Source organism: Mobula birostris, chromosome 7, assembly GCF_030028105.1.
Source record: "Mobula birostris isolate sMobBir1 chromosome 7, sMobBir1.hap1, whole genome shotgun sequence".
NCBI lineage: Eukaryota > Metazoa > Chordata > Chondrichthyes > Myliobatiformes > Myliobatidae > Mobula > Mobula birostris.
In genome coordinates this window covers 177,239,545-177,267,216 of record NC_092376.1, presented here as the reverse complement: position 1 = coordinate 177,267,216, position 27,672 = coordinate 177,239,545, and the positions used below count along the sequence as shown (strand labels likewise).

The 27,672-nt window shown below is 44.6% G+C and overlaps 1 protein-coding gene across 4 annotated transcripts in view; it reads right to left on the bottom strand.

The window, feature by feature from the left end:
- tmco6 (transmembrane and coiled-coil domains 6) overlaps positions 1-18,751 on the bottom strand; it is a 76,278-nt gene extending 57,527 nt beyond the window's left edge. For 3 of the 4 annotated variants that reach the window (XR_011886676.1, XM_072264153.1, XM_072264154.1), the window contains exons 1-5: positions 18,636-18,751; positions 16,180-16,292; positions 12,664-12,773; positions 8,549-8,732; positions 1,986-2,090 (exon numbers count right to left, since the gene is read on the bottom strand). Coding sequence is in view for 3 of the 4 variants with exons in the window: in XM_072264153.1 (XP_072120254.1) it covers positions 1,986-2,090; positions 8,549-8,732; positions 12,664-12,773; positions 16,180-16,292; positions 18,636-18,702 (579 nt within the window). In the remaining variant the exon portion in view is untranslated. The remainder of the gene's footprint in view (positions 1-1,985; positions 2,091-8,548; positions 8,733-12,663; positions 12,774-16,179; positions 16,293-18,635) is intronic. The other variant, XM_072264156.1, reaches the window with a different exon arrangement.
- Positions 18,752-27,672: the final 8,921 nt, after the last annotated feature.

Sequence of the window (27,672 nt, the reverse complement as noted above, 5' to 3'; positions counted from 1 at the left end):
CGGGGAGGCGGAGGGGGAGAGTGCGCGGGCACCTGTGGTATGTCGCATACTGGGTAAAACACACAGTCTTTGTGGTGACTGCAAGTCTGTGACTTTGCTGTTGCTTTGCTCATGCTTGAGTGTTCGGTGGTGGGTGCTGATGCATTTTTTTGCCGGTGGGGGGAAGGGAGTGATTGTTCCTTGCTGCTGCTTACACGTGGGAGGGGGGAGGTGGGGGGACTTTGGGGTTCTAACATTTAACTGTTATTCATTCTCTGAGGCACTCCTCTGTTTTCGTGGATGGTTGCGAAGAAAAAGCATTTCAGGATGTATATTGTATACATTTCTCCGACATTAAATTAGACCTTTGAATCTTTGAATGTCTTATAAGGATGAGAGGTGACTTCACAGGGGTGTACAGGATGATAAGAGTCTCTGGACAGACAGCGATTTTTATCCCAGGGTGGTAATGGCTAATACTAGGGGCATAATTTAAGGTGATTGGAGGAAAGTATAGAGAGGATGTCAGAGGTAGGTTTTGTTTTGTGTTTTTTTAAAGTCGGAGAGGTGGGTGTGTGGAACAGGCAGATGGTAGAGGCAGATACTTTAGGGGCATTTAAAAAATTCTTGAAATATGAACGTGGCTGATAGAGAAATGGAGGGGTATGTGGAAGGAAAGGGTTAGATTGATCTCAGAGTAGGTTAAAAAGTTGACAAAACATCATGGGCCAAAGGACCTGTACAGTGCTGTGATGTTCTTTGTTATATGTAATAGTTAACCTACTTAATGATCCCAAGAATGAAAGGGTTAACGTCTGAGAGTTAGGTGACTCTGGGCATGCTATCGCTGGAGTTCAGCAGAATGAGGGGGATCTTACTGAAACCTGTTGAATGTTGAAAGGTCTAGAAAGAGTGGATGTAGAAAAGATGTTTCCCATGGTGAGGGAGTCTAGAACCAGAGGGCACAGCTTGAGAATAGAAGGATGTCCCTTTAGAATGGAGATGAGGAGGAATTTCTTTAGCCAGAGGGTAATGAATTTGGAATTCATTGCCACAGATGGCTGTGAAGGCCAAGTCATTGGCTATATTTAAAGCGGACCCTGATAGATTCTTGAATAGCAATACGTTCTAGAGATGTGGTGTGCTAGGGAGGTTTAAAGAGGGACAAAAACATGGTTTTATACAGAACTCTGACAAATTTTGGAATGTAACAAAGTACTCTACAGTCAAGGGTCTCAGAGGAAAGCAGCACAGAAACAGCCCTTCAGCTCAGCTGGTCAGGCCAATCACAGCATCCTCCCTGCTGCCTTCTGAAACCACCCACACCTTCGAGACCCAGCAGTCAGGCAGCATCTATGAAGGGGAACAGACAGTCGACATTTCAGGTCAAGACCTATCATCAGGACTGGAACGGAAAGGGGAAGATGCCAGAATAAGGTGGTGGGTTGGTAGGTGGGTGGGGGAGGGGGAACGAAGTGAGAGGCGAGACCGGGAGTGTGTGTGAGGGAGGGGTGGATGAAGTAAGAAGCTGGGAAGTGACACAATGGAAAAGGTAAAGGGCTGAAGGATGAATCTGACAGGACAGGAAAGTGGTCTATGGGAGAAATTGAATGAGGAGAAGCACCAAAGGGAGACGATGGACAGGTGAAGAGGAAAAAAAGTAAAAGGGAAACCAGGACAGGTAATGGAAAGAGCGAGAATAGGGAGGGGGATAAATCACCAAAAGTTTGACAGGAGAGGAGAGTGGAGGATGGAAGAAAGGGACAGAGGGAAGTGACAGGCAGAAGAGGTTGAAGAAGGAATCGCTAAGGGAGGACAGTGCAATAAAAGCAAGGAGGTGGGAAACTGAGGCTGATGCTGTTGCTTTGGATTTGTGTTGCTCTACACTTCCAGCACCTGCAGCTTCCCCTGTGCCTCCAGGTCCGCTGATCTGTCGCACTTAAGTGGTGTGTTAACATTTTTTTGAAAGCAGGCTGGCCAGTGGTGTTCTGGGGAACGTGTCTCACCTGCAGACAGGTTGCCAGTGCTTGAATCACACCTTGTAGCAGGAGCTGACTCCGCACGGTTTCATTCTCTGCTGCCATGTTGCCCAGGATGTATAAACACTGCTCCTGAAAGCATTTCCAGAATCGTTAGGGCGACTTATGTCATCAAATCCATCCAAAATCAATACCCCATATAATCAGCAGCTCCGGCACAAATAAACAGCCATTCCACTCCTCTAATGATAAGACCACAGGATACTGGAGCAGAATTAGGCCGTTTCGTCTATTTAATCTACTCCGCCATTTCATCATGGCTGATCCATTTCCCTCTCAACCCCATTCTCCTGCCTTCTCCCCACAACATTTGACACCCCAACTAATCAAGAACCCATTAACCACCGCTTTAAATATACCCATAGTCTTGACCTCCACAGCCGTCTACGGTAATGAATTCCATAGATTCACCAGCCTCTAGCTAAAGAAAATCTTTCTCATCTCTGTATCTATAGGAGGCACAACCTCAGGAAGGCAGCATTGACCACCTGGACCATGCCATCTTCTCACAGTTACCATCGGGCGAGAGGTACAAAAGCCTGAAGTTCCACATCACTGTGCTGCCTGGCTGCATCATGGCCTGGTATGGGAACATCATTGCTTTTAAGCGGAAAATCCAACAAAAGTAGCGGATTTGGCCCAGTACATCACAGGTAAAACCTTCCCAACCAGTGAGCACATCTACATGAAATGTTGCTGCAAAAAAGCGGCATCCATCATCAAAACTCCTCATCACCCAGACCATGGTCTTTTCTTGCTGCTGCCATCAGGTAGAAGGTACAAGAGTCTCAGGTCTCGCAACACCAGGTTCAAAACCAGTTACCACCCTCAACCATCAGGCTCTTGAAAAAAAGGGGATAACTACATTCATTTAAGGACTCTTATTTCATGCTCGTTATTTATTGCTATTTATTTATAGCTACATTTGCACAATTTGTTGTCCATTGATCCTGTTTACAGTTACTGTTCTATACATTAGCTATGCATACCTGCAGAAAAAGGAAAGAATCTCAGGGTTGTATGTGGTGACATGTTTGCACTCAGATAATAAATTTTACTTTGAACTTTTGAACATTACCAGGTTCAAGGACAGCTACTTCCCTTCAACCATTCGGTTATTAAACCAACCAGCACAACCCTAATCATGATCGACCTTAGTACAGCGACACTGTCACCACTTGGTACTAAAGTGGATTTTGTCTTTTTTTTTATTGTGCTTATTAGTTATTCTTGTAAAAACTGTGCCAGGATCAGGAACATTTATCACTGACAAAGTACAGTGCAAAACAAAAATGACCATGAATCACAGTATACAGTACTGTGCAAAAGTCTTGGGCTCCCTGGCTATATACAGTATATGTGCACAGTTCTACAGCCCTCCACCTTATTCTGGATTCCCACTCTTTGCTCTACATTGACAAATACAGTGCTGTGCAAAAGTCTTAGGCACCCTGGCACAGGATCAAAACAAGCTGCAGAAAGTTGTGAGCTCAGTCAACTCAGTGAGCAGGATGAACGGGCAAAGATAGGATGACAAAAAAAAAAAAGGGTTTGTACAAATGATAGATTAGGTATTGGTTTCTAGCTTGGTCATTCTATACACTGCATAAGCTTAAAGACTAATCCCAAAAGGGAAGTCAGGTTTTCTTATTATGCAAGGCTCCAATGGTATAAATGTGGGCTGAGGCTTTATAAGGCATTGATCAGTCCACACTTGGAGTATTGTGAGCAGAATTGAGCCCCTTGTCTAAGAAAAGATGTACTGGCATTGGAGAGGGTCCAGAGTAGTTTCACAAAAATCATTCCGGGAATGAAAGGGTTAAAGTATAAATTGATTGCTCTGGCCCCGTACTTGCTGGAGTTCAGAAGAATGATTGGGGGGGGGGGGCGGGTGATCTCTTTCAAACTTCAAAAAGAGGCCACAGTCTTAGAATTAGAAGGTACCCATTTAAAACAGAGATGAGGAGAAATTTTTTTAGCCAGAGGGTCGTGGATTTATGGAATTTGTTGCCACATACAGCTATGGAGGCCCGATCATTGAGGGTGTTTAAGGAGGAGATTGATAGGTATCTAATTAGTCAGGGTATCAAGGGATATGGGGAAAAAGCCAGAAATTGGAACTAGATGGGAGAATAGTTTATCTCACGGTGGAGTGGCGGAGCAGACTCGATGGGCTGAATGGCCTACTTCTGCTCCTTTGTCTTATGTGATCTTGTGTGAACTCCCTCATGGGCACTAGCCTCCCCAGCATCTAGGACATCTTCAAGGTGCACTGCCTCAGAAATCGGCAGTCATCACTATGGACACTCATCACCAGCCATCTTTCCAATGCTACTGTCAGGAAGGAGGTACAGGGGCCGGAAGACACACACTCAACTTATAAGGCACAGCTTCTTCCCCTTCACCAGCAGGTTTCTGAATGGACAATGAACCCATGAACACTACCTCACTATTTTTTCCTTTTATTCTCTTTTTGCACTGGTTATTTGTTATGCCTACTGAATTTACAGTTTTTATGTATTGCAATGTACTGCTGTCACATAATAACTAATTTCACAACACATGCTGGTGATTCTGTTATGTGTGCATAAGACTTTTGCACAGTACTATATATAAAAAATGGGTGGTGGGGTGGAGATATATCTCTACGAAAGGAGCTGTAAGGTGCTCCTTCCCTCCTAGTCAGCAGGTCACCCTTGGAAAAGGTGAGGCACCTGCTTAATCCCCGTTCAGGGTCACGTGAAGCCGTGGGAGCAGCTGGTGGATGGTCGTACGAGCAGCTGGTGCAGATCACAAGTCCTGGTTATGTGACCGCTGACACCAGACAGACAATCTCTGAGGAGTATTGATAATGGCTGGGATCACCCGCCCTGTAAAGACACTGCCCAGAAGAAGGCAATTTGTCAAGAACAATCACGATCATGAAGACCAATTTTTGCCCACATCATACAACACAGCACATAATAATGATGACTGCACCTCTTCCTACAGATGCTGCCTGGCCTGCTGCGTTCACCAGCAACTTTGATGTGTGTTGCTTGAATTTCCAGCATCTGCAGAATTCCTGTCGTTTGCATAATAGTGAGGAAGTGTTCATGGACTGTACAGAAATCTGATGGCAGAGATGAAGACGACGATGTTACAATGGTGAGTATAAATAATTTATGTTAATTTATGCTTTTCTTGTGAATGCTGCTTATCTGGTGCTTGTGATACTGCTGCCAGTAAGGTTTTCATTGCACCTCTGCAGATGTATTTATGCATATGACGATCAACTCCATTTCCACTCAGTTTGTGATTCTAGGTACAAGTCTGCCCCCTGGTGTTGGGCACATGAAACACACTGTCAAAGGAAGTGCTGGAAGTACAGGGAACATTTTAGAATTTTCTCTATTTTTGCAGAAATATTACATAAAATGTGATCGGATCTTTAAGCAAGTCCTAAAACTAGATAAAGAGAACCCAATTAAATAAATAACACAATATACATGTTCATTTGAGAAAAATTATCCAATATTACATGTATTTGTTGGAAAAAGTATGACAGCCTCAAGGATTATCAGTTCATTTAAAGGGGAAGTCAGAGTCAGGTGTTTCAATCAATGGGATGACAATCAGGTGTGAGTGTGGGAGGCCCTGCTCTATTTAAAGAGCATAAACTTGGGTCGTCACTATCAAAGTCTGATCTTTACCACACAGGTTTTTGGAAATGTGCCATGCCTCAATCCAAGGAGATTTCTGAGGACCACCAGGCTTTAAAAGAGTTTTGGGCTCCAGCAATCCACAATCAGGCAAATGGTATACAAACGGAGGGAATTCAATACTGTTGTTACTCTCCCCAGGAGCGGTCGACCAACAAGAGCAAGGTGTGTAATATTCCAGGAGGTCACAAAGAACAAATACATGTAATTTGGATCATTTTTCTCAATAAATAAATGAACAAGTATAAAGTTTTTATGTTATTTATTTAATTGGGTTTTCTTTATCTAGTTTTAGGATTTACGTGAAGTTCTGATCACATTTTAGGTCATATTTATGCAGAAATAGAAAAAATTCTAAAGGGTTCACAAACTTTCTAGCACCACTGTAGGCATGATAGCATTGTCTGAGAGACATTTAGACAGACACACGGACAGACAAGAAACGGGCACCACAGTTGCTTAGGGTTAGCGCGACGCTATTACGTTTTGAGGTGTTCTGGAGTTGGGAGCTCAATTCCGCTGCCTTTCTGCAAGGAGACTCTATGTCCTCCCCATGGAGTGTGTAGGATTTCTCCAGGTCCCCTGGTTTCCTCCCACTGGCCAAAGATGTACTTGGGCAGGTTAATCGGTCGTTGTAACTTGTCCCGTCATTCGATCGGGGCTGTGGGGTTGCTGGGGCGGTGTGGCGTGGCTCAAAGGGCCATCTCCTCGCTGCACCGTTAAATAATCAAATAAAAATGGAGCATACCGACCACATGCAGGCAGATATGCAGCTTAAACTGGCTTCGTGATCGGCACATTCATTGTGGGCTGAAGGGCCTGTTCCCAGTGCTGTACTGGTCTACAATACAAACAGCATGTCCTTGGTTACGTTCATCACATTAATACATTGTATTTACATAGTGCCAAGGCCGCTCCTAGTGCCTCTTTGAGCAATACACCCAAGTGACTATTTACAGATACAGCACGGAAACAGGCCATTCTGGTCCAATGAGCACGCACTGCCCAATTACACCCATGTGACCGATTAACCACTACGTCTTGGGACTGAGAGAGGAAACCGGAGCACCCAGAGGAAACCCACGTGGTCATGGGGAGAACATACAAACTGCTTACAGACAGCGTTGGAAATTGAACCCAGGTTGCCGCTGTAATAGCATTATACGAACCACTACACTACCGTGCACCTTCAAAATACTTTGTAAACTAAAATGGTTTGGGATATCCTAAAAGGAATATCAAAGGCTATACTGTAATCTAACCATCTAATATATATTTAATGTACATTCAGTGGCCACTTTATTAAGTACACAAGGCATGTATGTTCGTGGTTTTCTGCTGCTGAAGCCCATCCACGTTCAGAGATGCTCTTCTGCACACCACTGTGGTAACGTGTGGTTAGTTCAGTCACTGTCACCTTCCTGTCAGACTGAATCAGACTAGCCATTCTCTGACCTCTCTCGGAAACAAGCTGGCTTTGCCCACAGAACTGTGACTCCCATGTTTTTTTCCCTCTTTTTCAAGTCATTCTCTGTTAACTCTAGAGACTGTTGTGCATGAAAATCCCAGGAGATCAGCTGTTTCTGAGATACTCAAACCATCCCATCTGGTATCAACAATCATTCCACGGTCAAGGTCACTTAGATCACGTTTCTTCCCCACCCTGATTCTTGGTCTGAACAACCAGAGAACCTCTTGACCATGTCTGCATGCTTTTATGCACTGAGTTGCTGCCACATGACTGGCTGATTAGATATTTGCATTATCAAGGTGTACAGGTGTACCTAATAAAGTGGCCAACGAGTGTATCTAATACATCTAAATATACTAACATAGTTTATCTAATGATATTTAACATAGTTACACATTAAGTACATTAAATACATCTTTAACAATATTTAAGCCTCTACTGCTTCCCAGGGCAGTTAATTCCAGATTCACTACCCTCTGGATAAAGAAATTCCTCTTCATCTCTGTTCTAAAGGGAAGTATACTCCAGCAAGTACAGTCCGTGACCACTCAATCTTTCCTCCTAGGCTAACCCTCTCATCTCCGGAATCAACCTTGGTGAATCAAACATAAATAAATCCAAATCCCTTATGAAATTGTAACCACAAAATTCAACATATTTCCAGTACACAAGTGTAAAGGAGAATGAATAATTGTTACTCCAGATCTGACGCAGCACCAAAAAAAACACAACAAGATAAAGAACACAATAAATATAAACACAGATGATAGCTTATATACATAAATTAATTGTATGTTCAACAAGTGACACCACACACAGGAGTGTCTGTGCATAAGGTGTCCTTGGTCCAATCACTGAATAGTTCCCACAACTTAACGGATTTACTTTTGAGAACTCTTCATCTCATACTCTTAATATTTATTGCTTATTTATTTGTTATTATTACTTTTTTTCTTTGCTTTTGGATTTGCACAGTAGTTGTCTACCCTGTTCATACCGTCTTCCATTGATCCTATTATGGTTATCAGATTTAATAAGTATGTCTGCAAGAAAACAAATCTCATGGTGACATATTTGTACTTTGATAATAAACATTTTAAATGTTTGAACTTTGACTGACAGGAAACGATAAATTAGTGGTGGTTGGTGGTGTGAGTTAGTGGGTCGAGGTGTCGATCAGCCTTACTACTTGTTTTTGAGTCTGGTGGTCCGGCCGTAGCCTCCTCCCTGATGAGAGTGGGAGGAACAGTCCATGAGCAGGGTGGGCAGGATCCTAAATGATGCTCAACCTATGAACTCAAAGCCAAGCTGCAGCTAAGAACCTGGCGTGAAGATCCTTTCTATGAACTGACACTTACCGTGAACTTTGCACTCTGACCCGAGAGGTAGGTTAGTAGGTAGGGTGTTGCTGGCAAACACACGAGCGAGATGCTGGGATCGCTGGCATGGGAGAGCTTCAGTAAACACCGTGCGGCTTCAAGCTGAACCGAAGCCAGGTTGCTGGTGAAGAGCCCAATGAGAACGTGGATACTGTTTTCCAAACTATACATGGGGTTGAAGCAGAATTAAAACACTCAGGTTACACTTACTGAATCTGTTTTTATTTCGCTGACTGCTCGAATTAGACTTATTTACTTCCCGTTACGCCACCCTTTTTAGGGTGAAAACGAAGGTTTTAACCGCGTGTCTGTTTCTGTAAAAGTTCTGTTTGAGCAGTCAGAATAAACCCCGTGGATTACTCTTACTCCAGCCCCTCTCTACCCTTTGACCTGTTTTGCATGGGAGACCCTAGCAAAAGCCACAGCATGAGGTCCAGACGCCGGCCAGCATCGCTCTCCGGGTCATCGAGGCCTGCAATGAGGATGTTGTGCTCGTCTTCGAGGATAAAACGAAGGATGTAAGAGCAGAACTGGGTCATTTGGCCATCGAGCCTGCTGTGCCATTCCATCATGGCTAATTTATTATCATTCTCAACCCTATTCCCCTGCCCTCTCCCGATCAACTTAGACACCCTTACAAACCGAGAACATAATCATCCTCCACTTTAAATATACCCAATGACTTGGCCACAGCAATCAATTCCACACATTCACCACCCTCTGACTAAAGTAGTTCCTCTTCATTCAGGTTCTAAAAGGACATCCTTCTATTCTGAGAATGTGTTCTCTGGTCCTACACTACCCCGCTATAGGAAACATCCTCTCCACATCCACTCCATCCAGGCATTTCTATATTTGATAGGTTTCAATGAGATCCCCCCACCCCCCACGTTCTTCTAGACTCCAGTGAGTACAGGCCAGAGCCATCCAATGCTCCTATGTTAACCCTTTCATTCCTGGGGTCATTCTCAAGAACCTCCTCTGGACCCTCTCCAATGCCCAAACATCTTTTCCGAGATAACGAGCCCAAAGCTGCTCACAATACTGCAAGTGCTGTCTGACCAAAGCCTTATAAAGCCGCAGCATTGCATCCTTGCTTTTGTATTCTAGTCCTCTCAAAATGAATGCTGACTGCTTGAATTAGACAGAAAACATAAGCAGTAGCAGCAGAATTAGACCATTTGGCCCATCGAGTGTGCTCTGCCATTCTATCATGGCTGATTCATTATCCCTTTCAACCCATTTTATCATTTCCCCCAATTCTTATGACAGCAAAATAGTTCCCTTATCTAAACAATCTAGTAAACCATCAGCACAATGGCAAAGAAGTTAACATAACGCTTAATAGTGCCGGCAATCTCAATTGGGGTTCAATTCTCACTTGTCTGCCCGTAAGGAGTTAGTATGTTGTCCCTGTGACTGTGGATTTCCACAGCTCAGTTTGCTCCTGTATGTGTTAGGACAGGTAAGTTGTAGAAATGCCATGTTGCCATTGAAAGCATGGTAAGACCTCCGGGCTGCCTCCAGCACGATCCGTGGGCTGTGTTGGTCGTTGACACCAACCGATACATTTCACTCTACGTTTTGACGTACACCGAGGCACCACGGTAGCATAGTGGTTAGTGTGACGCTGTTACAGCTTGGGTCGCCAGAGTTTGGTGTTCAATTCTGGCATCCTCTGCACATCCTTCCCGTGAGCACGTGGATTTCCTCCAGGTGCTCTAGTCTCCTCCCATGAACGTGTTCGCGTTATTTAGTTGTGGGGACGCTATGTTGGCACTGAAAGTGTGGTGACACTTATGGGCTTCCAGACTCAAAAGGAATTTTGGCTTCTTCCCACTTCCTGACGAATTGTCTCAGCCTGATTCTTTATTCCTTTCCATCGATAATGCCTGACCTGCTGAGTTCCTCCAGCATTTTGTGTGTGTTGATGCAGATACAGGCTGACCACCACGAATCTGGAGTGATTGAGACCTGTGCAGTGTTGGATTAGTGACTTTGCTGAATCACAGATGGTTAGATTAGGATTAAATAAACACCTCCGACTCACTTGATGATCATCTCATCCTTGGATAATAATAAAAAAGAATGACAAATGAAGGGCAATTCTTTTACAAATTCCTGTACTGGTCTGTCAGAGTCACCTGCACTCAGTAGCTGCTTCATAAACAGGGAGCGATATTTACCCTTCAAAAAGTGTAATATGCCATTGTCCCAGGGTTGAATTAATGATGTACAGTTAGGCGGCAGGTAGATACTGTAAACATTATTCTTTACCAAGAGTTCTGCTTTTGGATGCACAAAGCAGTTATTTAAAATCAGCATTATCTTACAAATTTTTGTCCAGACCAACAGAGGCACAATAAGCTCTCGCTCCTGGACAGATCAAACCATTCCAATGTAATCTATTCTTTTTTGTTGGCACAGTAAATTGCTAAAACTGATTCACACCTTTGAAAGCTCTAGGACGTAAACTTTTGCCGATGACTAGCAGCTTACACCTGTAGCTCCTGCAGCCCAACACAGTGACATGATCTTTTGATGCTTTATAACCAGTTGGTGATTCTGCATCCTCTGTAGTCAGTGTTCGTCTTGAAAAGCAATGCCAATATAAACCGTTTTGGCCCCATTGTAGACCTGTTCGGGACTTACATTTTCGTCAGAAACTAACTTAGCAAATTGAACAACAAACTCAGCAGCTGTTTCCTTGTCTGCTGACTGCTTTTCACCACACACTGCACGAAATGTTATGCCACGTTACTGTTGGAAACACTGAAGCCACCTTTCACTGTAATTACTCATAATCCAATCCTAATTCTTTGTGAAATAATTAGATTATGAGGACACTCAGTCCTCATTTACTGTCATTTAGAAATGCATGCATGCATTAAGAAATGATACAATGTTCTTCCAGAGTGATATCACCAAAAAAAAAAAACAAGGCAAACCAAAGACTAACACTGACAAGACCACATAATTACAAAATATAGTTATGGCAGTGCAAAGCAATACCATAATTTGATAAAGAGCAGACCATGGGAACGGTAAAAAAAGTGTCTCATCGACTCCCGATAGTCCCCGATAGCAGGTGGCAGAAGGGAGAAACTCGCTCTGCCATAGACCAACCAGGCACCGACAGCTGTTGATGCATTGGAAGCACCCGATCACAGCCAACTCTGAGTCCGTCCGAAAACTTTGAGCCTCCAACCAGCCCTTTGATACCGAGCACCATCTCTGCCAAGCGCTTCGACCCCGTCCCGGCTGCCGAGCAACAAGCAAAGCCGAGGATCGGGGCCTTCCCCTCCGGAGATTCTGGATCGCACAGTAACAGCGGCAGCGAAACAGGCATTTCAGAAGTTTCTCTAGATGTTCTTCTGTTCTCTCACATCTGTCTCCATCAAATCAGGATTAGTTTCACTTATCTCTCCTGACAGTTCTACACCTTCACAGACAGAGTTTAAGCCACTTTATGAGAACTTTATTTAGTTGTGAACATTTTCCATCTTTCATTGTTTTCCTTATGCACAACTGTTTTTTTTGATTTGCTATCAAAGAACTGGAGCAACTTTTTTTTTGTCTCGTCGTATTACAAACTGTGGCAGAGCCAATATTATACAAGTCACATATGCTTTTCACACACACACCACTGTCGAGTTCTTTCAGAACTTCCACCTTATCTGGTATAGATAACGTATGCATTTGGGCTTTACACCACGAGAAACACTTCCTTTATTCAATGAAGACATGACTGAGGCTCAATAGGCACAGGTTATAAAAATAAATGCAGAATAACACAGAGGAACGACTTGCTTCATTTAAAGACCGTGCCAACAGCTGACTCTGATAATGGCGACAGTATGGCACAGCAACACAGGAAATTTGAAAGTAGACCGGCAAAAGTAATGTCCAAACCAGTGGTGGAACCGGATTACTGACTGCCGGATTCGAGGTGGTCCACCTGTATCAGCCAAGGCTCTTCATCTGGAATTATTGCAGAATTTTGTGAAGTGTATTTAGGAGAAAGCAGGTACAGGCACCTGACAAATACACCAGTACAGTACAAGCGCCAGACAAATACATTATAGTACAGGTACCTGACAAACATCTTCTGTGCCTCCGTGTGGTGCAGAAATTGGCACAGGGATCGTAATGCAGTTACCCGATCCTCTGATCCACGCTGAATCCTCTGGTACAGCTGTGATACCTACAGAGAAACAGGACACTGTGCTGAACGTAGAACCTCAAATTACCTGTTCCTTACAAGCACTTATCCACAGGGCAACACACACAAAATGCTGCAGAAGCAGGGTGAAGAGGTAACATAGCCATTAGCCTGACATTATTACAGCTCGGAGCATTGGGGATCAGAGTTCAATTCCGGCATCCTTTGTAAGAAGTTTGTACAATCTCCCAGTAAACTGCATGGGTTTCCTCCCACAGTTTGTAGATTAATGGTCCTGTGATTTGGCCAGTGTTAAGTTGGTGGGTTGCTGGGCGATGTGGCTCACTGTGCTGGAAGGACCTGCGCTGATAGGAACATCAATGGGAGAGAATAAACAGTTGACTTAAGCTCATCAGTGTGATGCGAAAGGGTCTCGGTCTGAAACGTCCATATTCCTCTCCATAGAGGCTGCCTGACCTGCTGCGTTCTCCAGCATTTCATCTGTTACCTTGGATTTCCAGCATCCGCAGAATTGCTTTTCAAACTTACTCACAGGGCCGTTCCCTTAAATCTAAATGCTTATATCTTCCTTTGCTGAGTCTGCTCCAAGACAAATGGTCAAATAGGAAACAGATGATAGACACTAGTTAACAAAATAAATAAAAAATCTCTTGATTGAGGAGTACAAGATGGTAAGAGGTACAGATCGAGAGATTTTTTCCCGGGGTGGAAATGGCTTATGAAAGGGCGTAATTTTAAGGTCATTGCAGAGAAGCCTAGGGGGAAGGCGGAGGTAAGTTTTTTAAAAAAAAAACACAGACAGTGGTGGGTGTGTAGAACGCATTTCCATGGGTGGTAGTAATTACAGACACTTAAGAGACTTAGATTTATGGTTTTTTATTGTCATTCTTCAGTAGATAAGTGTAAATGAGAATGAAATGATTGTCACTCCAGATTCGATGCAATATAAAAAAACACAAAATACACAATAAATGTAAATCTAAAAGCAATCCTATACAACACAAGTACCTGTTGTATTTTCAGGAGTGCTTGCATATGCAGGATATGCACGTGGATGATAGAAAACTAACAGAGGACTCTGCAGGAGGGAAGAGAGCTGGTTTAAATGTCAGCACATCGTGGGCCGAAGGGCTGTATGGTAGTGTTCTATGTTTTATGAATAAAACAGCGTAACATAAAAGGAATTAGAGATACACCAATTAAGCAGGTTAGAGGGACGTCCCTTCAGAACAGAGATGAGGAGGAATTTCTTCAGCCAGAGGGTGGGGAATCTGTGGAAACCATTGTCACAGACAGCCGTGGAAGCCAAGTCATTGGGAATATTTAAAGTGGAGGTTGATAGGTTCTTGATTAGTCAGGTTACAGAGAGAAGGCAGGAGAATGGGGTTGAGAGGGATAGTAAATCAGCCATGACTGAATGGCAGAGCAACACTCAGCTCTGCTTCCCACTCCCATTCAGATATGTCCATACATGGCCTCCTCTACTGCCATGATGAGGCTAAACTCAGGTTGGAGGAGCAACACCTCATATACCGTATAGGTAGTCTCCAGCCCCTTGGTATGAACATAGAATTCTCCATCTTCCGGTAATTCCCTCCCCCTCCCTTCCCCCATCCCCATGTCACTCTGCCCCCTCCCCCAGCTGCCTATCACCTCCCTCATGGTTCCACCTCCTTCTACTACCCATTGTGTTTTCCCCTATTCTTTCTTCACCTTTCCTACCTATCCCCTCCCTGCCTCCCCTCCACCACCCCTTTATCTTTCCCCTTACTGGTTTTTCACCTGGAACCTACCAGCCTTCTCCTTCCCACCCTCCCCCCCACCTTCTTTATAGGGCCTCTGCCCCTTCCCTCTTCAGTCCTGACGAAGGGTTTCGGCCCAAAACGTTGACTGATCGTTTCCACGGATGCTGCCCGACCTGCTGAGTTCCTCCAGAGTGTTGTGAGTGTTGCTTTGACCCCAGCATCTGCAGATTATTTTGTGTTTATGAATGGCAGAGCAGACTCGATGGGCTGAATGAACTAATTCTGCACCTATGTCTTATAGGATTGTTTTTATAAGACCATAAGTCACAATGTACACGTAAGTGTTAAGTGGTACTGTGCTGTATGTTCTACACATAAAACTGAGTAACAGAATGGAACTGGTTGTACAGCAAACAATATACCTTTTCTCACAATGATATTCAGGTATACCATCGTCACTGCTCGTACTAAGCTGCACAGGTGCGTGGCCACACAGTAACTGCAATGCATCCATGCAAATAGCCTTTGTTGCCATACTGTGGAACTTTCTTTTATATAATGTTCACATTCCACAAACTTTGTATCATTTTAGAGCTTCAACATATTTACATTGTCAGTGTTTCAAGCTACAACATTACAAATTGTAACCTTCCCACAGCCTATAGACTCACTTGTAAGGACGCTTCATCTCATGTTCTTGATATTTATTGCTTATTCATTTATTATTATTTAAAACCTGAGATACGGCCATAGCTACGCACACTCATTTCACAAATGCTAGGAACTTTCCGACTATTCTAGTGGTGTTTAGTATTGCGGGTTTCTGGAGATTTACACAGATATTGTTTTTGTAGCCCTAATTGCTTAACGCACTGACTGTTGTAGATATTACTATCGGGGTGATGTTTACCTTGTTCGTGTTCCAAAGTTTTTCAATTTCCTCTTTCAATTCCGCATATTTCTGGTGTTTGTCACTTATTGATTTCTGTATGTTATGTGTGGTTGGAATGGCTATATCTATAAAATAAGTTGTTCTTGCTTGTTTATCCTGTATTACTATATCCAGACAGTTATTATGGATTGTCCTATCTGTAATAACGAATCAGTCATAATATAATTGATTTATTTTTTTTATTTCCTTTTATCTTTTTTTTTGCATTTTCACAGCTTGTTGTCATTTGCACACTGGTGTCCACCCTGTTGGTGTGGTCTTTCATTGATTCTATTGTGGTTATTGGATTTACTGACTTATGCCCACAAGAAAGCGAATTCCAGGGTTGCATATGGTGACATATATGTCTACATATGTATATGTAATAAATTTACTCTGAACAATAAACACAATATGGAAGTTGGCAACTCATTGCTAATAAACAAGCAGCCGCTGATGCCGTCCAAGTTTAAGCATTTACGAAATGTGAAAGATTTTCTTTCTTGTACTGCATTTCATTATCCCCTTCAATTAATAAATAAAATCAAAAGTATGAGACTTTTCATTTTTTATTCACAATATTCGTAGTATACATGTTATAAACTAAAACATTTAAAGTGTTGTGCAGTTTTCAGGCCATGTAAGAACGTCCTGCTCAGAACAATGGGTGGCCCGTGCAAACGTTAACAAAAATTAGAGGGAACGTTGGTCATCACAGGACACACCAGAACCAGGACTGAGTGGGTCTTACCTCCTCCTGAGTGACCAAGGGTTCTCTTATCTCCATCTCTTCTCCATCACGTTGAAGCTCCCTCAGAAGTCTCTTGCTGACGAGTTGCTTCTCCCTCCGTGCCTTTCTCAGAACTGAGCACAAAAGGAAAATCCAGCAGCTTGTAAGTCAAACTGATGAGCAGTAACATTACCAGTCAACCAACCCAAATATTGCAGGCAAACTAAGTGTTGTTTGGAATTCTATGGATTTATGTCAGGAATACGTGGCACAGCAGTGTAGTGGTTAGCAAAACGCTTTACAGTAAGGATAGCCCAGGTTCAATTCCCGCCGCTGCCTTTAAGGAGTTTGGATGTTCCTCCCCGTGAGCATGAAGATTTCCCCTGGATGCTCCGGTTTCCTCCTACAGTCTAAAGACGTACTGGTTGGTTGGTTAATCGGTCATTGTGAATTGTCCCATGATCTTTCACGGCGCATCGGGTGGCAACCTTGCCGTCTCTTTAGCGTTTTCCTCTTTTCTAACGAGGTTGAGTTGCCAGCTCAACGCTCAACCCAGCACGGGTGAGAAGCCCAAGGGAGCCGGCCAGATCACACGCCTCGAAATCCGGAGCCACTACACCACCGACCCGCAATCCCGAGATTGGCCAGGATTACATTGGGGAATGGCCGGGTGATGCAGCTTGAAGGGCTGGAAGGGCCTATTCCACCCTGTACATCAATTGATAAATAAAATATTGTGGATTCTGTCCTTGAATATTACAGCTACAATTACATCACCAAAGCTCTATGAAGGTGCAAAAAGAGCTGCATTCTTTTTTCAATCCTGGCTAGCTACTTTTAAAATGGTAAATACTGTCACGTAGGAAACACTGTACTACACTGTATCACAATAAAAAACTATGAAGCCAGTGAGTGAGGAATTCATCATTTACACAGACACCTTGTGGCACACAGCCATGGTACAACCCTCACACTACCAAGGGGATTTTCTACTGAAAGCCTCGTGGAACGAAACAGTGAACCCACACGCGGATGGGAGGAGACACAAGGTATGATCAGTGTGAGCCATGGATCAGTTAGAAAAGTAAACACAAGGGATTCTGCAGCTGCTGGAAATCCAGAGAAACACACTCAAATTACTGTAGGAACTCAGCAGGTCAGGCAGCATCTATGGAAATGAATAAGCAGTCCATGTTTCGAGCCCAAGACCCTTCATCAGGAATGGAAAGGAAGAGGGGGAAGATGCCAGTATAAGGTGGCGGGAGGGGAAGGTGTAATAAAGTTCTCACTGACAGCAATAATTTGGATTGAAAGGTAAATATTGACCCCAGAACATCAGGACAGTCTTCCTACTTTTCAACAAAAGGATGGCTAGACTGATGGCAGAATGCCTCGGCTATTGCAGGAACCAGGCCCTCATGACGGAGTGTCATTTGTTGCAGCCATCCAGGAGAGGAGGTGCGCGAGGCGGTGTGGGAGGGAGCAGAGGCCTGGACTGCATACTAGGTCGGGCACTGACACCTCCTGCCTCCAGTGCTTGCTCCATCTTAGAACAAGCTGGACTAGGGCAACACGGTAGTGCCGTATCAGTCATGGTTAATGCGACACTGCTACGGCTCCGGGTGTTTGGGAGTTCAGAGTTCAGTTCCAGCGTCATCTGTAAGGAGTCTCTATACGTCCTCTCCAAGAGAGTGTGGGCTTCCTCCGGGTGAACTGCTTTTCACCCACAGTCCAAAGGTGTTTGTTAGTAGGTTAATCGGTTATTGTAAATGGTCCTGTGATTAGGCTAGGGTTAATCGGGGTTGCTGGAGCTGCACACCTCCAAGGTCTATTCGGTGTGGTACCTCTAAATAAATAACATCAGTCTACAAGCCATGCCTCTCGGGGACTTGGGCTCTATTATTTTTTGTGTGATGGTATAGTTATATGTGCTGTGTGCTGTTGGTATTGTGTTGTGCACTGGAGGAACATTGTCTCATTTGGCTGTATTCATGTGTGGTTAACTGACAATAAAACCTGAAATTGAACTTAAAACATCAAAAGAAACAAGTTTAAGAATTCACAAAGTAAAGGAAAAACACACAGCTGGAGGAGGTCAATGGGGGTTAAATGGAGGGTCAACGCTTCATGCCGAGATACTTCAATGGGACAGGTGAAGTGTCTCACCTCAAAACGTCGACCCCTCCACAGATGGGGAGCGGTGGGGGGGGGGGAGGAGAGAGAAAAGAGAGGAAGAGAGGGAGAGGAAGAGAGGGAGAGGAAGAGAGGGAGAGGAAGAGAGGGAGAGGAAGAGAGGGAGAGGGAGAGAGAGAGAGAGAGAGAGAGAGAGAGAGAGAGAGAGACACACACACACACAGGGGGAAGAGGGACCAGGGTGGGGGGGGGGAGGACAGGAGCTGGGAGAGAGACACAGGGGGAAGAGGGACCAGGGTGGAAGAGAGCGATAGGATCCTCACGTTCCCCCCAACTCCGCTCACCCCATTCCTGCTGCCTCCGCCGGGCTTTGATCTCGTCCACGGCCGGAGCTCCGCTCCCCCGCCACATGCCGGCAGCTCTGCACTGAAGACGCCTTCGCCCCGCTCCGCCGCCGCCACCGTCGCGCACTAATGACACTGTTGGCCTGGGTCTGCCGCCTCCGTCGCGCGCTGATGACGTTATCCAGGCTCCTCGGCGCCCCCTGCAGCCTCGGAGGATCCGGTCCGTCTCACAGCCTGACCCAACCGGCCAGGTTTCCTGTTGGAATTGGAATTCATAGTCACTTTATTGATCCCGGGGGAAATTGGTTTTCGTTACAGTTGCACCATAAATAATAAATAGTAATAGAACCATAAATAGTTAAATAGTAATATGTAAATTATGCCAGGAAATTATGAAATAAGTCCAGGACCAGCCTATTGGCTCAGGGTGTCTGACCCTCCAAGGGAGGAATTGTAAAGTTTGATGGCCACAGGCAGGAATGACTTCCTATGACGCTCTGTGTTGCATCTCGGTGGAATGAGTTTCTGGCTGAATGTACTCCTGTGCCCACCCAGTACATTATGTAGTGCAAACAACAGGAATTCTGCAGATGCTGGAAATTCAAGCAACACACATCAAAGTTGCTGGTGAACGCAGCAGGCCAGGCAGCATCTCGAGGAAGAGGTACAGTCAACGTTTCAGGCTGAGACCCTTCGTCAGGACTAACTGAAGGAAGAGTGAGTAAGGGATTTGAAAGTTGGAGGGGGAGGGGGAGATCCAAAATGATAGGAGAAGACAGGAGGGGGAGGGATGGAGCCAAGAGCTGGACAGGTGATTGGCAAAAGGGATACGAGAGGATCATGGGACAGGAGGTCCGGGAAGAAAGACAAGGGGGGGGGGAGACCCAGAGGATGGGCAAGAGGTATATTCAGAGGGACAGAGGGAGAAAAAGGAGAGTGAGAGAAAGAATGTGTGCATAAAAATGAGTAACAGATGGGGTACGAGGGGGAGGTGGGGCCTTAGCGGAAGTTAGAGAAGTCAATGTTCATGCCATCAGGTTGGACACTACCCAGACGGAATATAAGGTGTTGTTCCTCCAACCTGAGTGTGGCTTCATCTTTACAGTAGAGGAGGCCGTGGATGGACATGTCAGAATGGGAATGAGATGTGGAATTAAAATGTGTAGCCACTGGGAGATCCTGCTTTCTCTGGTGGACAGAGCATAGGTGTTCAGCAAAGCGGTCTCCCAGTCTGCGTCGGGTCTCGCCAATATATAAAAGGACACATCGGGAGCACCGGACGCAGTATATCACCCCACTTGTTCCGCTTACACAGATAGCCCATCCTCTGGATCCCCCCCCCCTTGTCTTTCTCCCCGGACCTCCTGCCCCATGATCCTCTCATATCCCTTTTGCCAATCACCTGTCCAGCTCTTGGCTCCATCCCTCCCCCTCCTGTCTTCTCCTATCATTTTGGATCTCCCCCTCCCCCTTCAACTTTCAAATCCCTTACTCACTCTTCCTTCAGTTAGTCCTGATGAAGGGTCTCAGCCTGAAACGTCGACTGCACCTCTTCCTACATTATGTAGTGGATGGGAGACATTGTCCAAGATGGCATGCAACTTGGACAGCATCCTCTTTTCAGACACCACCGTCAGAGAGTCCAGTTCCATCCCCACAACATCACTGGCCTTACGAATGAGTTTGTTGATTCTGTTGGTGTCTGCTACCCTCAGCCTGCTGCCCCAGCACACAACAGCAAACATGTTTGCACCTATTTTCAATCGGTGATGCAAATATGTAATTATTTGTTAATTTAAATCTTGTCCTCAGTGGTCAGACATCTACTTTGAGATAGCCAGATAGTGCAAAAGAGGAATAGTGAGGTAGAGTTATGGCCGTTCGGAAGTCGGATGGCAGAGAGGAGGAAAGATCCGTTCCTGAACATTTGTGTCTGTGTCTCCAGGCTTCTGGACCCCCTCCCTGATGGTAGCAATGAGTGCAGGGCATGTGTTCGATCAGAATCAGAATCAGGTTTATTATCACCGGCATGTGACGTGAAATTTGTTAACTTAGCAGCAGCAATTCAATGCAATACATAATCTAGCAGAGAGACAAAATATAATAATAATAATAAAATAAAACATAATAAATAAACAAGTAAATTACATATATTGAATAGATTATTTAAAAATGTGCAAAAACAGAAATACTGTATATTTAAAAGGTGGGGTAGTGTCCAAAGCTTCAAAGTTCCATTCAGAAATCGGATGGCAGAGGGGAAGAAGTTGTTCCTCAATCGCTGAGTGTGTGCCTTTAGGCTTCTGTACCTCCTACCTGATGGTAACAGTGAGAAAAGGACATGCCCTGGGTGCTGGAGGTCCTTAATAATGGATGCTGCCTTTCTGAGACACCGCTCCTTGAAGATGTCCTCGGTACTTTGTAGGCTAGTGCCCAAGATGGAGCTGACTAGATTTACAACCCTCTGCAGCTTCTTTCAGTCCTGTGCAGTAGCCCCTCCATACCAGACAGTGATGCAGCCTGTCAGAATGCTCAACACTGTACAACTATAGAAGTTCTTGAGTGATTGCTCTTTCTCTGATTGCTTTCCATTGTAAAATGATTCCCAGGATAAATAAACTTCAATCAGAATCTGGGCTACATAAACCTGCTGAAGAATCTTGGACTGAAACATCAGCTGTACTCTTTTCCATAGATGCCGCCTGGCTTGCTGAGTACCTCCAGTATTTTGTGTGTGTTGTTTTTATTGCATACAGGAGTTGGGATGTTTTGCTGAAGTTGTATAAGATTCTGTTCAGCCTTAACTCGGAGTGTCGTGTCCAGTTCAGGTCACCTACCTACAGGAAAGGTATCAATAAGATTGAAGGAGTGCAGAGGAAGTTTACAAGGACTTTGCCCTGACTTGAGGACCTGAGTAATAGGGAAAGGTTGAACAGGTTAGGACTTTATTCTCTGGAGTGTAGGAAATTGAGGGGAGATTTTTAATATCTTATACAGAGGGCAGCATAGTTTGCGGGATGCAGAGTCAGCTGGGAGCAGAGTGAAGGTTTAAGGGCTTTGGCTAAACGGGCTGAGGCGGAAACGGGCGAGGCGAAGAGGGTTTGGTTATTCATTTTTTTTCACTGTTATTTGAAGAGAGGGGGAAGTATGAGTGTGAGGGCAGTTTGTTGTTCTCAGTGCCGGATGTGGGAGGTAGTGGAGTCTCCCAGCCTCCCGGACATCCATATCTGCGCAAGGTGCGTAGAAATGCAGCTCCTAAGAGACCGCGTTAGGGAACTGGAGCTGCAGCTCGATGACCTTCGTCTGGTCAGGGAGAGTGAGGAGTTGATAGAGAGGAATTACAGGCAGGTGGTCACACTCAGGCCACGGGAGGCAGACCATGGGTCACGGTTAGGAGGGGGAAGGGGAAGAGTCAGGTAATAGAGAGTACCCCGGTGGCTGTGCCCCTTAACAACAGGTACTCCTGTTTGAGTACTGTTGGGGGGGACAGCATACCTGGGGGAAGCGACAGTGGCCGTGCCTCCGGCACAGAGTCTGGCCCTGTAGCTCAGAAGGGTAGGGAAAGGAAGAGGAGGGTAGTTGTAATAGGGGACTCGATAGTAAGGGGGTCAGATAGGCGATTCTGTGGACGCAGTCCAGAGACCCGGATGGTAGTTTGCCTCCCTGGTGCCAGGGTCCGGGATGTTTCTGATTGCGTCCAAGATATCCTGAAGTGGGAGGGTGGGGAACCAGAGGTCGTGGTACATATAGGTACCAATGACATAGGTTAGAAAAGGGAAGAGGTCCTGAAAGAAGAATATAGGGAGTTAGGAAGGGAGTTGAGAAAAAGGACCGCAAAGGTAGTAATCTCGGGATTACTGCCTGTGCCACGCGACAGTGAGAGTAGGAATGCAATGAGGTGGAGGATAAATGCGTGGCTGAGGGATTGGAGCAGGGGGCAGGGATTCAGGTTTTTGGATCATTGGGACCACTATTGGTGCAGGTGTGACCTGTACAAAGGGGACGGGTTGCACTTGAATCCTAGGGGGTCCAGTATCCTGGCGGGGAGATTTGTGAGGGCTACTGAGGTGACTTTAAACTAGAATGGTTGGGGGGAGGGAATCAAATTAGGGAGACTAGGAATGGGGAGATTGATGTAGGGGAAAAGGAAGAAAAAGATAACAAAGTTGTTTGCTCCATTAAGGATAAACAGAGAGTGGGAGGTGGAGAGTTTCTTAAATGCATCTATTTTAATGCTAGGAGCATTGTAAGAAAGGTGGATGAGCTGAGGGCATGGATTGATACCTGGAAATATGATGTTGTAGCTATTAGTGAAACGTGGTTGCAGGAGGGGTGTGATTGGCAACTAAATATTCCAGGATTTCGTTGCTTCAGGTGTGATAGAAGAGGAGGGGCAAGAGGGGGAGGTGTTGCATTGCTTGTCAGAGAATATATAACAGCGGTGCTCTGGCAGGATAGATTAGTGGACTCGTCCAGGGAGACTATTTGGGTGGAATTGAGGAATAGGAAAGGCGTTGTGACACTTATAGGGGTGGATTATAGACCACCTAATGGGGACCGAGAACTGGAGGAGCAAATTTTTAAGGAGATAGCAGATATTTGTAGTAAGCACAGGGTTGTGATTGTGGGAGATTTTAATTTTCCACACATAGATTGGGAAGCCCATTCTGTAAAAGGGCTGGGTAGTTCGGAGTTTGTCAAATATGTGCAAGATAGTTTTTTTGCAGCAATACATAGGGGTACCAACTAGAGAAGGGGCAGTGTTGGATCTCCTGTTAGGGAATGAGACAGGGCAGGTGACGGAGGTATGTGTTGGGGAGCACTTTGGGTCCAGTGATCACAATACCATTCGTTTCAGTGTAATTATGGAGAAGGATAGGACTGGACCTAGGATTGAGATTTTTGATTGGAGAAAGGCTAACTTTGAGGAGATGCGAAAGGATTTAGAAGGAGTGGATTGGGGCAATTTGTTTTATGGGAAGGATGTAATAGAGAAATGGAGGTCATTTAAAGGTGAAATTTCGAGGGTTCAGAATCTTTATGTTCCTGTTAGGTTGAAAGGAAAGGTTAAAAGTTTGACAGAGCCATGGTTTTCAAGGGATAGTGGAAAATTGGTTCGGAAAAAGAGAGGGATCTTCAATAAATATAGGCAGCATGGAGTAAATGAGGTGCTCAAGGAATATAAAGAATGTAAAAAGAATCTTAAGAAAGAAATTAGAAAAGCTAAAAGAAGATACGAGGCTGCTTTGGCAAGTAAGGTGAAAATAAATCTGAAGGGTTTCTACAGTTATATTAATAGCAAAAGGATAGTGAGGGATAAAATTGGTCCCTTGGAGAATCAGAGTGGACGGCTATGTGGGGAGCCAGAAGAGATGGGGGAGATTTTGAACAATTTCTTTTCTTCGGTATCACTAAGGAGAAGGATATTGAATTGTGTAAGGTAAAGGAAACAAGAAGGGTAGTTATGGAAAGTATGACAATTAAAGAAGAGGAAGTAGTAGGGCTTTTAAGGAATGTAAAAGTGGATAAGTCTCCAGGTCAGGACAAGATATTCCCTAGGACCTTGAGGGAAGTTAGTGTGGAAATAGCAGGGACTCTGACAGAAATATTTCAAATGTCATTAGAAAAGGGGATGGTGCCAGAGGATTGGCGTATTGCTCATGTTGTTCCATTGTTTAAAAAGGGTTCCAAGAGTAAACCTGGCAATTATTGGCCTGTGAGTTTGATGTCGGTGGTGGGTAAATTGATGGAAGGTATTCCTAGAGATGGTATATATAATTATATGGATAGACAGGGTCTGATTAGGAACAGTCAACATGGATTTGTGAGTGGAAGGTCATGTTTGACAAACCTTATTGAATTTTTTGATGAGGTTACTAAGAAAGTTGACGAGGGTAAAGTGGTGGATGTTGTCTATATGGACTTCAGTAAGGTCTTTCACAAGGTCCCACACGGAAAGTTAGTTAGGAAGGTTCAATCGTTAGGCATTAATATTGAAGTAGTAAAATGGATTCAGCAGTGGCTGGATGGGAGACGCCAGAGAGTAGTGGTGGATAACTGTGTGTTAGATTGGAGGACGGCGTGTAGTGGTGTGCCTCAGGGATCTGTACTGGGTCCAATGTTGTTTGTCATATACATTAATGATCTGGATGATGGGGTGGTAAATTTGATGAGTAAGTATGCAGATGATACTAAGATAGGTGGCGTTGTGGATAATGAGGTAGGTTTCAAAGCTTGCAGAGAGATTTAGGCTGGTTAGAAGAGTGGGCTGAAAGATGGCAGATGGAGTTTAATGCTGAAAAATGTGAGGTGCTACATTTTGGTAGAACTAATCAAAATAGACATACATGGTAAATGGTAGCGCACTGAAGAATGCTGTAGAACAGAGGGATCTAGGAATAATGGTGCATAGTTCCCTGAAGGTGGAATCTAATGTGGATAGGGTGGTGAAGAAAGCTTTTCGTATGCTGGCATTTATTAATCAGAGCATTGAGTATAGGAGTTGGGATGTAATGTTGTAATGGGCATTGGTAAGGCCAAATTTGGAGTATTGTGTATAGTTCTGGTCACCGAATTATAGGAAAGATGTCAATACAATTGAGAGAGTACAGAGGAGCTTTACTAAAATGTTGCCTGGGTTTCATCTCCTAAGTTACAGAGAAAGGTTGAACAAGTTGGGTCTTTATTCTTTGGAGCGTAGAAGGTTGAGGGGGAACTTGATAGAGATGTTTAAAATTATGAGGGGGATAGATAGAGTTGACGTGGATAGGCTTTTTCCATTGAGAGTGGGGAAGATTCAAACAAGGGGACCTGAGTTGAGAGTTAAAGGGCAAAAGTTTAGGGGTAACATGAGGGGGAACTTCTTTACTCAGAGAGTGGTAGCTCTGTGGAACGAGCTTCCAGCAGAAGTGGTTGAGGCAGGTTCGATATTGTTGTTTAAAGTTAAATAGGATAGATATATGGACAGGAGAGGAATGGAGGGTTATGGGCTGAGTGAAGGTCGGTGGGACTAGGTGAGAGTAAGAGTTCGGCACGGACTAGAAGGGCCGAGATGGCCTGTTTCCGTGCCGTAATTGTTATATAGTTATAGGTGTACAAAATTTTGAGGGGATAGACAGGGTAAATGCAAACAGGCTTTTTCCAACAAGATTAGAAATAAAAGTCATAGGTTAAGGGTGAAAGGTGAAGTATTACACCACCTCTGATGGGAAACTTCTTCACTCAGAGGGTGGTGAGACTGTGGAACGAGCTGCCAGTGGAAGTGGTGGATGCAGGTTTGATTTCAACATTTAAGGGGGATTTGGTTAGGTACATGGAGGGGCACCACGGGAGCACAGCAGTTATCGCGACACTATTACAGCTCAGGGCTCCGGCATTCAGAGTTCAATCCCAGCATTCTCTGTAAGGAGTTTGTACGTCCTCCCCATGGAATGCGTGAGGTTTCCTCCGGGTGCTCTGGTTTCCTCCCACAGTCCAAAGATTAGATTAGATTATGAGGACACGCAGTCCTCTTTTATTGTCATTTAGTAATGCATACATTAAGAAATGATACAATGTTCCTCCAGAAAGATATCACAGAAACATAAGACAGACCAAGACTAAAAAAAAAACTGACAAAAACCACATAATTATAACATATAGTTACAACAGTGCAAAGCAATACCATAATTTGATGAAGAACAGACCATGGGCACGGTAAAAAAAAGCCTCAAAGTCTCTCGAAGGTCCCATCATCTCATGCAGATGGTTGAAGGGAGAAACTCTCCCTGCTATGAGCTTCCAGCGCCGCAAACTTGCCGATGCAACATCCTGGAAGCACCCGACCACAGCCGACTCTTGAGTCCAGCCGAAAACTCCGAGCCTCCGACCAGTCCTCTGACACCGAGCACCGAGCACCATCTCTGCCGAGCGCTTCGACCCCGGCCTCGGCAACAGGCAGTAGGCAAAGCCGAGGATTTGGGGCCTTCCCCTCCGGAGATTCTGGATCGCATAGTAGCAGCGGCAGCGAAGCAGGCATTTCAGAAGTTTCTCCAAATGTTCCTCTGTGCTTCTCACGTCCGTCTCCATCAAATCAGGATTGTGCACGGTATCTACTTCAGAAATACAATATCAATTCAGAGCGGCCGCGTGCACTGCCAAAGATGTACTAGTTAGTAGGTTAATCGGTGATTGTAAACTGGCCTGTGATTGGGCTAGGGATAAATCGGTGTGTTGCTGGGTGGTGGGGCTCGTTGGGCCAGAAGGGCCTGTTCTGAGCTGTATCTCAATAATAATAGTAATAATATTAATAAAATACAGAGGGTGGTGAATCTGGAATTTGTTGTCACAGGCAGCAGTGGAGGCCAAGTCATTGGGTGTATTTAAGGTAGAGATTGATAGGTATCTGAGTAGCCAGGACATCAAAGTTTATGGTGAGAAGGTGGGGGAGTGGGACTAAATGGGAGAATGGACCAGCTCATGATAAAATGGTGGAGCAAACTCGATGGGCGAATGGCTGACTTCTGCTCCTTTGCCTTATGGTCTTATGGGTGATGGTCCAGGTGCAGATCAATAGGACTAGGACGATCAGCTGTTTGGCATGGACTAGATGGGCAGAAGGGCCTGTTTCTGTGCTGTAGCACTCTATGACTCTATGCCTTTGGCTCCTGGTGAAAGATTTTCCCATCATATTGCCACAGTGAGCAAAATCCATAAAACACTTTTAAGGGAACTTCAGCAGATTTGTAAAAGCACCTTGTGGGAGCATAAAAACTTGTTAATGGAAGGAAGAAAAGTCAGGGGATGCAACCCAAAGAAGGTTTGAGCAGTTACAACAAACATTAGAGCCAGATAAATTGAAACATTATTTATAATTTAGCTCCACAGCCTTTCCATTGTAAAATGATTCCCAGCCTGATGAAACATTCATTGTAATGTTGGAGCGCTCGGACAGGGCAAGTTTTAATTTTTAATCTGCTGAGTATTCACCAGCAGTTTGCAAGTTCCCAGTTGGTTAAATGAGACTTGGAAAAGCAATGACTGCTGCTCGCTAATGAAG